Source organism: Hyperoodon ampullatus (genome assembly GCF_949752795.1).
Source record: "Hyperoodon ampullatus genome assembly, chromosome: 2".
Classification (NCBI taxonomy): domain Eukaryota; kingdom Metazoa; phylum Chordata; class Mammalia; order Artiodactyla; family Ziphiidae; genus Hyperoodon; species Hyperoodon ampullatus.
In genome coordinates, this window is record NC_136915.1 from 147,425,422 (window position 1) to 147,442,219 (window position 16,798).

General features: G+C 39.3%; 1 protein-coding gene across 1 annotated transcript in view; it reads right to left on the reverse strand.

Annotated features, from left to right (window-relative positions):
- The window catches only part of CR1 (complement C3b/C4b receptor 1 (Knops blood group)), a gene marked incomplete at both ends in the record, with an annotated part of 113,346 nt that overhangs the window by 14,234 nt on the left and 82,314 nt on the right, over window positions 1-16,798 (reverse strand). Inside the window, 2 exons of the mRNA XM_079723145.1 lie at window positions 7,697-7,720; window positions 9,556-9,741. Coding sequence (XP_079579271.1) covers window positions 7,697-7,720; window positions 9,556-9,741 — 210 coding nt within the window. The remainder of the gene's footprint in view (window positions 1-7,696; window positions 7,721-9,555; window positions 9,742-16,798) is intronic.

Sequence of the window (16,798 nt, forward strand, 5' to 3'; positions counted from 1 at the left end):
TCAAGAGTGCTTTGGCTATTTGGGGTCTTTGTGTCTCCATACAAATTTTAAGATTTTTTATTCTAGTTCTGTAAAAATGCCATTGGTGATTTGATAGGGATTGCATTGAATCTGTAGATTGCTTTGGGTAGTATAGTCATTTTCACAATATTTATTCTTCCAATCCAAGTACATGGTATATCTCTCCATCTGTTGGTATCATCTTTAATTTCTTTCATCAGGGTCTTATAGTTTTCTGTGTACAGGTCTTTTGTCTCCCTAGGTAGGTTTATTCCTAGGTATTTTATTATTTTTGTTGCAATGGTAAATGGGAGTGATTCCTTAATTTCTGGTTCAGATTTTTCATCATTAGTGTATAGGAATGCAAGAGACTTCTGTGCATTAATTTTGTATCCTGCAACTTTACCACATTCATTGATTAGCTCTAGTAGTTTTCTGGTGGCATCTTTAGGGTACTCTACATATAGTATCATGTCATTTGCAAACAGTGACAGTTTTACTTCTTCTTTTCCAATTTGCACTCCTTTTATTTCTTCTTCTTCTCTGATTGCCATGGCTAGGACTTCCAAAACTATATTGAATAATAGTGGTGTGAGTGGACATCCTTGTCTTGTTCCTGATCTTAGAGGAAATGCTTTCAGTTTTTCACCATTGAGGATGATGTTGGCTGTGGGTTTGTCATATATCGCCTTTATTATGTTGAGGTAGGTTCCCTCTATGCTTACTTTCTGGAGGGTTTTTATCATAAATGGGTGTTGAATTTTGTCAAAACTTTTTCTGCATCTATTGAGATGCTCATATGGTTTTTCTTCTTCAATTTGTTAATATGGTGTATCACATTGATTGATTTGCATATATTGAAGAATCCTTGCATGCCTGGGATAACTGCCACTTGATCATGGTGTATGATCCTTTTAATGTGTCATTGGATTCTGTTTGCTGGTATTTTGTTGTGGATTTCTGCATGTATATTCATCAGTGATGTTGGTCTATAATTTTCTTTGTTTTGTAGTATCTGTGTCTGGTTTTGGTATCAGGGTGATGGTGGCCTCATAGAATGAGTTTGGGAGTGTTCCTTCCTCTGCAAATTTTTGGAAGAGTTTGAGAAGGATCGGTGTTAGGTCTTCTCTAAATGTTGGATAGAATTCACCTGTGAAGCCACCTGGTCCTGGACTTTTGTTTGTCGGAAGATATTTAATGCCAGTTTCAATTTCATTACTTGTTTTTAGTGTGTTCATATGTTCTATTTCTTCCTGTTTCAGTTTTGGAAGGTTATACCTTTCTGAGAATTTGTCCATTTCTTTCAGGTTTTCCATTTTATTGGCATAGAGTTGCTTGTAGTAGTCTCTTAGGATGCTTTGTATTTCTGCAGTGTCTGTTGTAACGTCTCCTTTTTCATTTCTAATTTTATTGATTTGAGTCCTCTCCCTCTTTTTCTTGAGGAGTCTGACTAATGGTTTATCAATTTTGTTTATCTTCTCAAATAACCAACTTTTAGTTTTATTGATGTTTGCTATTGTTGCTTTGTTTCTATTTATTTCTGCTCTGATCTTGATGATTTCTGTCCTTCTGCTAACATTGGGTTTTGTTTGTTCTTCTTTCTCTACTTCCTTTAGGTTTAATGTTAGATTGTTTATTTGAGATTTTTCTTGTTTCTTGAGGTTGACTTGTAAAGCTATAAACTTCTCGCTTAGAACGGCTTTTGCTGCATGCCATAGGTTTTGGATGGTTGTGTTTTCATTGTCATTTGTCTCTAGGTAATTTTTGATTTCCTCTTTGATTTCTTCAGTGATCTCTTGTTTATTTAGTAACGTATTGTTTAGCCTCCATGTGTATGTGTGTTTTACCTTTTTTTCCCTGTAATTGATTTCTAATCTCATAGCGTTGTGGTCAGAAAAGATGCTTGATATGATTTCAATTTTCGTAAATTTACTGAAGCTTGATTTGTGACCCAAGATATAATCTATCCTGGTGAATGTTCCATGCGCACTCGCGAAGAAAGTATAATCTGCTGTTTTTGGATGGGATGTCCTATAAATACCAATGAAATCTATGTGGTCTATTGTGTCATTTAAAACTTGTGTGTCCTTATTAATTATCTGTTTGGATGATCTGTCCATTGGTGTAAGTGAGGTGTTAAAGTCCCCCACTATTATTGTGTTACTGTCTATTTCCTCTTTTAGAGCTGTTAGCAGTTGCCTTATGTATTGAGGTGCTCCTACGTTCGGTGCATATATATTTATAACAGTTATATCTTCTTCTTGGATTGATCCCTTGATCATTATGTAGTGTCCTTCCTTGTCTCTTACAACATTCTGTATTTTTTATCTGACATGAGTATTGCTACTCCAGCTTTCTTTTGATTCCCATTTACATGGAGTATCTTTTTCCATCCCCTCACTTTCAGTTTGTATGTGTCCCTAGGCCTGAAGTCGGTCTCTTGTAGACAGAATATATATGGGTCTTGTTTTTGTATCCATTCAGCAAGCCTGTGTGTTTTGGTTGGAGCATTTAATGCATTCACGTTTAAGGTAATTATCAATTTGTATGTTCCTATTTCCATTTTCTTTATTGTGTTGGGTTTGTTTTTGTAGGTCCTTTTCTTCTCTGTGTTTCCCACTTAGATAAGTTCCTTTAGCATTTGTTGTAGAGCTGGTTTGGTGGTGCTGAATTCTTTTAGCTTTTGCTTGTCTGTAAAGGTTTTGATTTCTCCATCAAATCTGAATGAGATCATTGCTGGGTAGAGTATCTTGGTTGTAGGTTCTTCCCTTTCATCACTTTAAGTATATCATGCCACTCCCTTCTGGCTTGTAGAGTGTCTGCTGAGAAATCAGCTGTTAACCTTATTGGAGTTCCCTTCTATGTTGTCATTTTTCCCTTCTGCTTTCAATAATTTTTCTTTGTGTTTAATTCTTGCCAATTTGATTACTATGTGTCTAGGTGTGTTTCTCCTTGGGTTTACCCTGTATTGGACTCTCTGCACTTCCTGGACTTGGGTGGCTATTTCCCTTCCCATGTTAGGGAAGTTTTCCACTATAATCTCTTCAAATATTTTCTCGGGTCCTTTCTGTCTCTCCTCTCCTTCTGAGACCCCTATAAAGCAAATGTTCTCGCATTTAATGTTGTCTCAGAGGTCTCTTCAGCTGTCTTCATTTCTTTTCATTTTTTCTTTATTCTGTTCTGCAGCAGTGAATTCCACCATTCTGTCTTCCAGCTCACTTATCCGTTCTTCTGCCTCAGTTATTCTGCTATTGATTCCTTCTAGTGTAGTTTTCATTTCAGTTATTGTATTGTTCATCTCTGCTTGTTCTTTAATTCTTCTAGATCTTTGTTAAACATTTCTTGCATCTTCTCAATCTTTGCCTCCGTTCTTTTTCTGAGGTCCTGGATATCTTCACTATCATTATTCTGAATTCTCTTTCTGGAAGATTGCCTCTCTCCATTTCATTTAGTTGTTTTCCTGGGGTTTTATCTTGTTCCTTCATCTGGTACATAGCCCTCTGCCTTTTCATCTTGTCTATCTTTCTGTGAATGTGGTTTTTGTTCCACATGCTGCAGGACTGTAGTTCTTCTTGCTTCTGCTGTCTGCCCTCCGGTGGATGAGGCTATCTAAGAGGCTTGTGGCAGTTTCCTGATGGGAGGGACTGGTGGTGGGCAGAGCTGGCTCTTGCTGTGGTGGGCAGAGCTCAGTAAAACTTTAATCTGCTTGTCTGCTGATGGGTGGGGCTGGGTTCCCTCCCTGTTGGTTTTTTGGCCTGAGGCGACCCAACACTGGAGCTTAGCTGGGCTCTTTGGTGGAGCTAATGGTGGACTCCGGGAGGGCTCACACCAAGGAATACTTCCCAGAACTTCTGCTGCCAGTGTCTTTGTCCTCACGGTGAGGCACAGCCATCCCCCGCCTCTGCAGGAGACCCTCCAACACTAGCAGGTAGATCTGGTTCAGTCTCCTATGGGGTCACTGCTCCTTCCCCTGGGTCCCAATGTACACACTACTTTGTGTGTGCCGTCCAAGTGTGGAGTCTCTGTTTCCCCCTGTCCTGTCAAAATGCTGCAATCAAATCCCGCTGGCCTTCAAAGTCTGATTCTCTAGGAATTCCTCCTCCCATTGCCAGACCCCCAGGTTCAGAAGCCTGACGTGCGCTCAGAATCTTCACTGCAGTGGCTGGACTTCTGTGGAATAAGTGTTCTCCAGTTTGTGAGTCACCCACCCAGTGTGACTGGGTGGGATATGATTTTATTGTGGTTGCACCCCTCCTACCATCTCATTGTTGCTTCTCCTTTGTCTTTGCATGTGGGGTATCTTTTTTGGTGAGTTCCAGTGTCTTCCAGTTGATGATTGTTCAGCAATTAGTTTTGATTCCATTGTTCTCAAAAGAGGGAGTGAGAGCATGTCGTTCTACTCTGCCATCTTGAACCAATCTCCAAGATTATTATTTTTTAAAAATACCCATGCAAAAACCTTAATTCTTCTACACTGGCAGCCTGGGTATGTGTGCCAGTGGGACACACTTTCTAACTTCTAGTGCCCTGATAGGGTCAGTGTATAGAGGTCGGAGTCTGAAATGTTTTATCAAAACAAGGATACCAACATTCTCATCAGCACCCTTGTAAAAATTCCTTCTATTTTCTCTTTTGCAAAATTTGAGTCCTTCATAAATTCTGTGCTTTCAAAGAAAGTGTTCTTATTATCATATATATTTCTTTAAAGAAAGTAACAGACACAAAATGGAATCATTTGATCCCAAGACTTAATTGCAGTTTTGACCTTCTGCAGAAATTAATCTTAATCAACCAGTCTGAAAATTTCTGGTCAGCATCAATAAGGTAATCTGTTATGTAGGTCCTCTCCACCTCCCAGAGGAAGAAGAGGCAATCAATTTCATAAATCCTTGCTGTCTAACACCTCTGCCCTGCCCCCAAAGAAGATGTCCTGATTTAAAAATAATCCTTTTTTCCCCTAATAGCTCCTTTGCCCCACCCTTCTTCCTATGAAAACCTTCCATTTGTACCACTCCTCTGTGCATCCTTCTAGTTGCTAAATGGGATGCTGCCCAATCCATGAATCTTTTTGTTGTTGTTGTTGTTTTTTTCACAACTTTTTTGGAGTATAATTGCTTCACAATGATGTGTTAGTTTCTGCTTTATAACAAAGTGAATCAGTTATACATATACATCTGTTCCCATATCCCTTCCCTCTTTGTCTCCCTCCCTCTCACCCTCCCTATCTCACCCCTCCAGGCGGTCACAAAGCACCGATCTGATCTCCCTGTGCTATGCGGTTGTTTTCCACTAGCTATCTACCTTACGTTTGGTAGTGTATATATGTCCATGCCTCTCTCTTGCTTTGTCACAGCTTACCCTTCCCCCTCCCCATATCCTCAAGTCCATTCTTAAGTAGGTCTGTGTCTTTATTCCTGTTTTACCCCTAGGTTCTTCAAGACATTTTTTTCCCTTAAATTCCATATATATGTGTTAGCATATGGTATTTGCCTTTCTCTTTCTGACTTACTTCACTCTGTATGACAGACTCTAGGTCTATCCACCTCATTACAAATAGCTCGATTTCGTTTCTTTTTATGGCTGAGTAATATTCCATTGTATATATGTGCCACATCTTCTTTATCCATTCATCCAATGATGGACACTTAGGTTGTTTCCATCTCCAGGCTATTGTAAATAGGGCTGCAATGAACATTTTGGTACATGACTCTTTTTGAATTACAGTATGGAGGTTCCTTAAAAAACTACAAATAGAACTACCATATGACCCAACAATCCCACTACTGGGCATATACCCTGAGCAATCCATGAATCTTTTTTTTTTTTTTTTTTTGCGGTACGCGGGCCTCTCACTGTTGTGGCCTCTCCCACTGCGGAGCACAGGCTCCGGACGTGCAGGCTCAGCGGCCATGGCTCACAGGCCCAGCCGCTCCGCAGCGTATGGGATCTTCCCGGTCCGGGGCACGAACCCGTGTCCCCTGATTCGGCAGGCGGACTCTCAACCACTGCGCCACCAGGGAAGCCCCCATGAATCTTTTAATAAAGCCAATTAGATCTTCAAATTTACCCAGCTGAATTTTGTTGTTTTTAATAGTGTGAATCCTTCTTTATGCCTAATATGTGTCATCAGCCTTCTTTATAAGAATTATCACCTCTGTTTATGTAGTATTTCTTTTTTGAGGTTTTCTTTGTAAAAAATTAATCCCCCAAACCCTCAAATAAATAGAGTTGAGGGACCAGAAGGGGGAGTTCTGCTGCCCTAGGAAGACAACAGAGACCAGCAGGAAGAAGAAAGACTCCTCTTCTTTCCTGGTAAGGGCTCAGCCAATGAAAACCCATGGACTCTTTGTTTACTACAGCCCTCCCAACTTCCTTTTCCTCCCAAGAAAAGCACTCTCCTTCCCTTGCCATGCAGGGACTTGCATAGGGCTCACCATTGTTGCAGACTTCAAACTGCTATTCTCTGCGGATCCCAAATAAACCCATTTTTGCTGGAGAAATAACTGGCAGTCTGTTTTAGGTCAACATCTTTTACATCTCTTTGGCTTCCAAGAAGCAGCAAATAGAGTTATAAACATATTCTAGGAGAATATGGCTGTACTTACCCTTCTTTGCACTTTAGAATTATCAAACAGGAAACAATGACGGATAAAATCAAGAGGACCATACCAAAGGACATGCCTAGGCAGTAAAACATGGTAATTAAATGCATGGAAAATATAACCTGTAGGTTTCAAACTGTGTCTTAATGAGTTTTTAAAAAGTAAGTATAGGGCTTCCCTGGTGGCACAGTGGTTGAGAGTCCGCCTGCTGATGCAGGGGACACGGGTTCATGCCCCGGTCTGGGAAGATCCCACATGCCATGGAGCAGCTAGCCCCGTGAGCCATGACCTCTGAGCCTGAGCATCCGGAGCCTGTGCTCCGCAACGGGAGAGGCCACAATAGTGAGAGGCCCGCGTACAGCAAAAAAAAAAAAAAAAAAAAAAAAAACCCAATAAAAAGTAAGTATAAATTCTGTTTTTAAAAAAACACCCCCCACAGGCTTATCTTTAAGATTTCCCCCCTGTTCCTGGTTTAATCTAGGATATTAGTCTTATTACCACAGGGTTATAAATGAGCAGTGAGAGAGCAGTTTGTGACCTTTGTCCAACAGCAGCATTTCAATAAGTGGGTGAGAACAAGCACTGGAGCTCCTCTGCTCAGCTCGCCATGACCCTGCACACATCTCTTGTGTGAGGTGCAAGGCACGAGTTACTCTATGCAGCAGACTCTACTGTCTTAGAAATTCTACCACAAAACTATTCCTCTCACATAGGCAGATCACAGAAATGGGCTTAGAAAATTGGTCTTTGTGGCTTTCAATTTATGCAAATGGGCATGACTACCATCCTGAAGACTATTCCCAGGTTATAAACTAAAGAGCACGTTGCTTTCTCCAGACACATTAAAATACGAAGAATGGTTCTTTTTTTTATAATGGTTCAAAGATAGTAAAGAAACTTTGATAAAGGACACTCACTCTATATGCATATAAGGATACCAGTTTTGCTACGCTATGGCCTGAATTCATTACTCTTTTCTTTTTAATTAAAATTGCAGTCTAGGATATTTTGATCTCTTGTTTTACATTTCACTTATTATCAGTGGATACCTACTGTTAAGGATGTTTCCTCAGCAAACCCTTCATAAAACTTACCAACTATGAGGTCATCACTCGTGCCTAAAAGGAAGCAAAAGCCACAAAAAACATCAGTCTGGCACACAACATGATCAAGCAGGAGCTCTCAGCCAGTTATAATTCATCCTGATTTTTTTCTGTACAGATTCTTAATTTTTTTCTAATATAAAAAGCCATTGGTTTTACTCACACAATCTCATATTATTTTGTGTACTCAGCAAAGTCTGTTTTTTTCTTTTAAAATTACTATTTTGTCATAAAAGTAGTATAATTAGAGCAGAAAGTTTATAAAACAGAACAAAAGAAAAATATCATCCATAATCCTACTATCCTGAAATATTTTATCTAGTACATTTTCTCATGCATCTACGTTTTTACATAGTTATAGAATATCTATCTAATCTTTGAACAGTTGAATTAAGTGCTCAACATATGTTAACTTTTACAACCTTTATTATTACCACAACCACCACTACTGCTACGTGTATAACACTATTAACACTTCATTATATTTTTAACATATTTCTCATCTGTCTACTGCTTTCTTATTTACTTTTCAAAGTTCATAAGTTCTAAGTCAAATTTGTTTACCTTTTATAATTTTCTCTATCATATCAAAAATTTCCAAAAGTTGTTTTTCTTTTTCTAGCTGTTTTATCTTCTTTTTTTTTCCTTTTCTACTTTTGCTTTCCTATGTTTTAAAACTTTTAACTATTTATTACATCTGGTATTTATTGTAAGATAAAAAGAAAGGTTCCAAATTTTTTCAGTGCTACGTGTACTATTTGATCATCTTTTTCTTCCCCTTGGATTGATTATGTCTCCGTTATTAGATTGTTTTCTGTAAGATACTTTAATTTCTATTTATACTAGCTCTATTTTATTAATATCTACTTTATTCCATTTTTAATAAAGATAAGTCTATTTTCAGTGATATAAAATGATTTATGTATTGTGACTTTCTATTTTAATATCTGGCAGGTCAGTCCCCCCAAATTATGTGAATTTTCTGTCTCTCACAGCCACATCGTTGAATACTCAAAAGGCATTCAGATAGGCAATGATCTTTTTGCCTAAGAAATGAATATAATTTGATATTAAGGGAGTATCAAGTTTATAATTTAGAAATATTATTTGTGAGTGAGCTTTGTTAATGCATTTAAGGCATTAACTGTAACAAAATTGTATCTTGAACAATCTTGGTATTCAGCCACATATTTTAAGTAAGAGTGATAAGAATGGGGGAGAAGAGAAGGCTAAGACTAATTTAGATTAAGGAAGCTTATTCATTATTCATTTTGCCCATCTGTAACTTGATGTGTACAAGTTTAAGGTTTAGGATTTTCTATTTTACATCACCCTCTAGTTGCCAGCAGAAGGCTACCCTTCTACAGATCTCAATGATACATGATTCCTAAATCACTCTATCCAATGTACCAGGTTAAAATCCTGTAGTCTACACCAGTGTGGGAGACCGGCCAGCTAGTCTCTGCAAGTTGGAAGGTGATCCCCGACTCATGCTGAAAACATTCTTGAAGGCCTGCTCTACCACTAATCTGCTACTGAATTTTAAGACCCATAGGATGTAATCAAATTATTACTGTGCAATGTATGCAGCAATAGAGTGATAATGGGCAAAAAAGGTTCAGAGGAGTCCCTGAGGAGAGATGGATGGGTTAAGAAGTGTGAGGAGCAAGGTTTGCCTTATTCTCATTGCTAAGGGCTTTTGGGGAAGAATTAAGGACTCTTAGTGCACTCCTTAGCTCTTAGCTAATGCACACCATATGGCACACCACCACATTCAGTGTCAGTACAGATGAATGAATGAACAGTAACCATGGCTGGGAAGGACCTACATTCCTTGCACTTGCACTTACGAGAGGTACATATGGCCAGAGGAGGGTCCCACAGGTCATCTTCCTGGCACTGACTCCAGGGACTGCCTTCCAGAGTATACCCATCTTCACACTCCAAAGTTACATTATCTCCAGAGTGATATACTTTTCTTATTTTCAGTTCCTTCTGGATTCCATTCATAATCTGTGGGAGGCTACATTTTACTTCTGAAATTAGAAAAATAAAAAAAGAAATTGATATTTTATTGTTAATTTTTAGTTGAAACTTTGCTTTTAGCAAAGATGAGTCATGTCTTCCATCAAAAATTATTGATACCTCTCCTACAACATCTTATTATTTAAAATTCTCTGACTTCCCTTTTTATGTAAAGCAAGGGAATATAAATGTATTGCTTATAATTATTTTAAATTATCATACTTTAAATTATTGTTAACTCTTCAACAGGAAAGTTGTGGAAAGGTTAGGAATTAGGATAACCATGTTCCAGCCTTGGAACCACTTGGGCCACACCATAAGAAAACAGGAATATCATTTAAACTCTCTTTAGGCATACAACTAATACAGGTAGTTTGTCTCTTGAATAAATGCATATTTCTGGATCATTTCTATACACAGAACAAAGAAATTAATAAATTATGATTCTGAATTTAAGGCATTAATTTTCTACTTAATTTTATCTCATTTACCTTGTAAAAATTAATAAATAGAAACCTTAAATTAAATAGAGTCTGGAGACCAGAAGGGGGAGCTTCCACACACTGTGATGACAGCAGAGCTCAACAGCAAGAAGAAAGACTCCTCTTCTTTCCTGGCAGCAAATCAGCAAGGAAAAGCCATGGAATCTTTGTTTGCTAGAGCCCTTACAACTTCCTTTTCCCTTCTGTTAAAAGAGTTCTCCTTCCTTTGCTATGCGGGGATTTGCATGTGGCTCACCACGTCTGCAGACCCCAAACCACAATTCTCTTCTGATCCCAAGCAAGACCATTTTTGCTGGAGAAATAACTGGCAGTCTATTTGTTTTAGGCCAACAAGCCCATCCTTTGTTTTGCTTTCCTTCTCTGCCTTGCCACTGATACCTTCCAAGCAAAGCCTGCTTTTCAGTTGTAATGGTCTCAAAATTAGCCTAAGTTCTCTTTTTAAAATAAGAACCAACAGGGTAAAGTGGCATTTCTCAAAATATGGTCTGTGGTCCTGCTACATCAAAATATTTTGATGGGTTTGTTAAAAATAGACCTCTGGACTCTGCCTCAACATGTCAGAGAGTTCTTGGGAATGGAATTTAAGAATCTGTCTTTTTAGGGAAAGGTGTCCAAGATGGTAGTAGCATAGGAAGACCCTAAACTCACCTTCTCCCATGGACACACCAAAATTACAACTACTTACAGAGCAAGTACCTATGAAAATGACCTGAATACTAGCAGAAAAAAATTTCCATAACTAAAGAGATAAAGAAGGAACCATAATGAGATGAGTAGGAGAGGCAGAGACATGGTATAGTCAAGACCCACAGCCTTGGTTGGTGACCCACAAATGGGACGAATATCACAATCATAAAGGTCCTCTCCGAGGAGTGAGGAGTCTGAGCACTTCACTGGGCTCCCCAGGCAGGGGTCCTGCTCCAGGGAGATGAGCCCCCACAACACCTAGCTTTGAAACCCAGTGGGGCTTATGTTCGGGAGTGCCAGAGGGTTATAGGAAACAAAAATGTCACTCTTATAGGGCACGTGCAAAGTCTCATATGCTCCGAGTCCCAGCACAGAGGCAGTAGTTTGAAAAGAGCTTCAGTCCGACCTACTTGCTGATCTTTTTTTTTTTTTTTTTTTTTGATGTTGGGGGTAGGAGTTTATTAATTTATTTTTGCTGTGTTGGGTCTTCGTTTCTGTGTGAGGGCTTTCTCTAGTTGTGGCAAGCGAGGGCCACTCTTCATCACGGTGCGCGGGCCTCTCAATATCGCGGCCTCTCTTGTTGCCGAGCATAGGCTCCAGACGCGCAGGCTCAGTAGTTGTGGCTCACGGGCCTAGTTGCTCCATGGCATGTGGGATCCTCCCAGACCAGGGCTCGAACCTGTGTCCCCTGCATTAGCAGGCAGATTCTCAACCACTGCACCACCAGGGAAGCCCTACTTGCTGATCTTGAAGAGCCTCCCAGAGAGGCAGCAGGCAACTGGGATTCCCCTTAGACACTGTTAGCAGCCACTCTGGGGAGCTCATTCTACCGAGATAACACCAGTGCTAGCAAATGCCATTTGGAAATCCTCCCTCTAGCCTATTAGTGCTGGAGGCTTACCACCACCAGTGGGCCTGTACCAGCCCAACCCAACCCAGACATGTACACAGCCATGTGGGGACCTGGCCCCACCCACCAGCAGGGGAGCACCTGCCCTGAGTCCCTCTGGGCCACGCAGACAGCCACATAGCGACCTGGCCCCGACCTACGGTGGGCTTGCATGAGCCTTGAGCCCCCAGGGTCATGTAGACAGCCCCATGGGGACCCAGCCACTCATACCAGTGGGCCAGCACCAATGCTGAGCCCACCACCACCACCAGGCTATGCAGACAGCCACACAGGGACACAGTCTTACCCTTTAGTGGGCCAGCATCGGCCCCACATCCCCCTGGTTGTGCAGCCAAACATGAAGGAAGCTTACCCAGCCCTCCAGTGGGCCCACAGCTACTGTACAAAGCATGGCCTAGCAGCCAACTTGGCTAGTTGTCAGCCCCACATAACAGTGTGCCCACAGTAGTTGGTACCACTACAAAGGAAGGGCACAAGCATCGCACATAGGGAGCACCCATAGAACATATAGCTTTCATGACCAGAGGGGAGCATGCTGCTGGAACCACAGGATGTTTCCTACCGTGGGCACTTCTTCAAGATCAGGAAACATAATGGACCAACTTAACACACAGATATAAACACTGAATATTGGACAAAATGAGGAAACAGAGGTGTATGTTCCAAATGATTGAACAAGACAAAATTTCCATAAAAGAAATAACTGAAGTGGAGATAAGAAATCTACATGAAAAAGAGTTCAAGGTAATGGTCATAAAGATACTCACTGAACTCAGGGGAAGAATGGATGAGCACAGTGAGAAGTTTAACAAAGGAATAGAAAATATAAAGAAGAACCAAACAAAGCTGAAGAATACAATAACTGAAATAAAAAATACACTAGAAGGAATCAACAGTAGATTAGATGATGCAGAGGAATAGATCAGTGATCTGAAAGACAAAGTTATGGAAATCTCTTAAGCTGAACAGAAAAGAGAAATAAGTTTTTTTAAATGGGGATAGTTTAAGAAACCTCTGGAACAATATCAAGCATACTAACATTCACATGATGGGGGTCCCAGAGGAAGAAGACAGAGACCAAGGGTCAGAGAACTTATTTGAAGAAATAATAGTGGAAAACTTCCTTAACCTGGGGAAGGAAACAGACACCCAAGTAAGAAAGTACAGAGAATCACAAACAAGATGAACCCAAAGGGATTTACACCAAAACACATACTATTAAAATGGCAAAAAGTGAACGATTAAGAGGGAACATTAAAAACAGCGAGAGAAAAGCAACTAGTTATGTACAAGGGAACCTCCATAAGAATATCAGCTGACTCTTTAACAGAAACTTTGCAGGCAAGAAGGAAGTGGCACAGTATAATCAAATGATAAAAGGGGAAAATCTACAAACAAGAATACTCCACCTGGCAAAGTTACCACTCATATTTGAAGGAGAGTTTTACAGACAAATAAAAATGGAAAGAGTTCAGCACCACTAAACTGGCTTTACAAGAAACGTTAAAGGAACTTCTTTAAGTGGAAAAGAAAAGGCCACAATTAGAAATGTGAAAATTATGAAAGAAAATATCCCACTGGTAAAGGCAAAATAGTAGATCAACTATTTATAAAGCTAGCAGGAAGGTTAAAAGACAAAAGTAGGGAAATCATCTATATACAAAATAAATAGTTAAGGGATACACAAAACAAAAAGATGTAAAATATGATATCAAAAATATTCAACATTGTGGGGGGGGAGTAAAAATGCAGGGTTGTTAGAATACATTCAAACTTAAGAGATCATCAATTAATCATATATACATCTATATATAATCATAGATGAGAGATAGATAGATAGATAGCTGTTATATATGAACCTCATGGTGACCACAAACCAAAACCTATAATAGATACACACAAAAAAAGAGAGAAAGGAATCCAGACATAACGCTAAAGAAAGTCATCAAATTGCAAAAGAGGAGAGGAAAAGAAGAACTACGCAACAAAACAATCCCCCAAAATTAACAAAATGGCAATAGGTCCATATCTATGAATAATTACGCTAAATGTAAATGGACTAAATGCTCCAATCAAAAGACAAAGAAAGGCTGAAAAATACAAAGAACTCATACAACTCAACATTAAAAAAACAAACAATCCGATTAAAAAACGGGCAGAGAGGGCCTCCCTGGTGGCGCAGTGGTTGAGAGTCCGCCTGCCGATGCAGGGGATACGGGTTCGTGCCCCGGTCTGGGAGGATCCCATATGCCGCGGAGCGGCTGGGCCCGTGAGCCATGGCTGCTGAGCCTGCGCATCCGGAGCCTGTGCTCCGCAACGGGAGAGGCCACAACAGTGAGAGGCCCGCATACCACAAAAAAAAAAAAAAAAAAAAAAAAAAAAAAAAAAAAACGGGCAGAGGATCTGAATAGACATTTTTCCAAAGAATACACACAGATGGCCAGCAGGCATGTGAGAAGATGCTCAGCATCATTAATCATCAGAGAAATGAGAATCAAAGCCATAGTGAGATATCTCCTAACACCTGTCAGCATGGCTCATATCAAAAGAAACAAATAACAAGTGTTAGCAAGGATATGGAGAAAAAGGAACTCTCATGCACTGTTGTTGGGAATGTAAATTGTACCCACTGTGGAAAACAGTATGAAGATTTCTCAAAAAATTAAAACTAGGGACTTCCCTGGTGGTGCAGTGGTTAAGAATCTGCCTGCCAATGCAGGGCACGTGGGTTTGAGCCCTGGTGTGGGAAGATCCCACATGCTGCAGAGCAACTAAGCCAGTGTGCCACAACAACTGAGCCTGCACTCTAGAGTCCACGAGCCACAACTACTGAGCCTGCGTGCCACAATTACTGAAGCCCGCATGCCTATAGCCCATGCTCCACAACAAGAAAGCCACTGCCATGAGAAGCACGCACACCACAACAAAGAGTAGCTCCCGGTCTCCACAACTAGAGAAAGCCCGCATGCAGCAACGAAGACCCAATGAAACCAAAATTAAATAAATTAATTAATTAAAAAAAATTAAAGCTAGAACTACCGCATGACAGCAATTCCAGTCCTGTGCATTCATCTGAAGAAAATGAAAACACTAATTAGAAAAGATATATGCACCCCTATGTTCATTGCAGCATTATTCACAAAAGCCAAGATATGGAAGCAACCTAAATACCCATCAATAAATGAATGGAAAAAGAAGATGTGGTATACATACACAATGGAATATTACTGAGGAATAAAAAGAATGATATCTTACCATCTGCAACAACATGGATGGACCTTGAGGTACTATGCTAAATGACATGTCAGAGAGAGAAAGGCAAGTACTACATGATTTCACTTATTGTGGAATCTAAAAAAACAACAACAACAAATGAACAAACATAAAAAAACAGAAACAGAGTTATAGATACAAAGAAGAAACAGGTGGTTGCCAGAGGGGAGGGAAATGGGGTGAGGAAAGAAATAGGTGAGGGAGATTAAGAGGTACAAACTGTCAGTTGCAAAATACATGGGAAAAGAAAAGACACAGAGTGGCTGTAGATAGATAGATTAGATAGATAGGTAGATAGATAGATGATAGATAGATAGATGATAGATAGATAGATAGATAGTTAGATAGATAGATAGATAGATGCTGCCTACAGGAGACTAACTTCAGATGTAAGGACACACACAGACCAAAAGCGAGGGGGTGGAAAAACATACTCCATGATAATGGAAACGAAAAGAAAGCTGGGTGGCAATACTTATATCAGACAATATAGACTTTAAAACAAAGACTGTAACAAGAGACAAATAAGGACATTACACAATGGTAAAGGCATCAATCCAACAAGAAGATATAACAATTGTGTATATATATATACACACACGTACCACAAAGAGGAGCACCTAAATATATAAAGCAAATATTAACAAATATAAAAAGAGAAATTGACAATAATACAATAATGGGGGGGAATTTTAGCATCCTACTTATATCAATGGACAGATTATTCAGACAAAAAATCAATAATGAAACACTGGCCTTAAATTACACATTAGGTCAGATGCAATTAATAGATATATACAGAGCATTTAATCCAAAAGCGGCAGAATACACATTCTTTTCAGGTACACGTGGAACATTCTCCAGGATACATCACACACTGTAGGTCACAAAAAAGTCTCAATAAATTTAAGAAGACTGAAGTCATATCAAGCATGTTTTCAGACCACAACACTATGAGATGAGAAATCAACCATATGAAAAAAACCTGCAAAAACCACAGACACGTGGAAGCTAAACAATATGCTACCAAACAATGAATGGGTCACTGAGGAAATCAAAAAATACCTGGAGACAAATGAAAATGGAAACACAATGATCCAAAATCTATGATATATATCTAGAACTATCTAAAGAACTGCAGAAGCAGTTCCAAGATGGAAATTTAAAGCAATACATGCCTACCTCAGGAAACCAGAAAAATCTCCAACAAACAAGCTAACCTTATACCTAAAGGAACTAGAAAAAGAAAAAGAAACAAACCCCAAAGTCAGTACAAAAAAAGACATAATAAAGGTCAAAGCAGAAATAGATGAAATAGACATTTAAAAATATATAAAGGATTAATGAAACTAAGAGTTGGTTCTTTGAAAAGATAGACAAAATTGATAAGCCTTTTGCCAGACCCATCCAGAAAAAAAAAAATGAGAAGGGCCCAAATAACTATAATTAGAAATGGAAGAGGAGTAGTTAAAACCAACAACATAGAAATACAAAGAATCATAAGAGATCACAGCAACAAACAGACACCAAAAAAACGGACAAGCTAGAAGAAATAAAGTTCTAGAAATGTACAATCTCCCAAGATTGAATCAGGAAGAAATAGAAACTAGGCACAGAATGATTACTAGTAATGAAATTGAATCAGTAGTCAAAATATTCCCAACAAACAAAAGTCCAGGATCAGACTGCTTCACA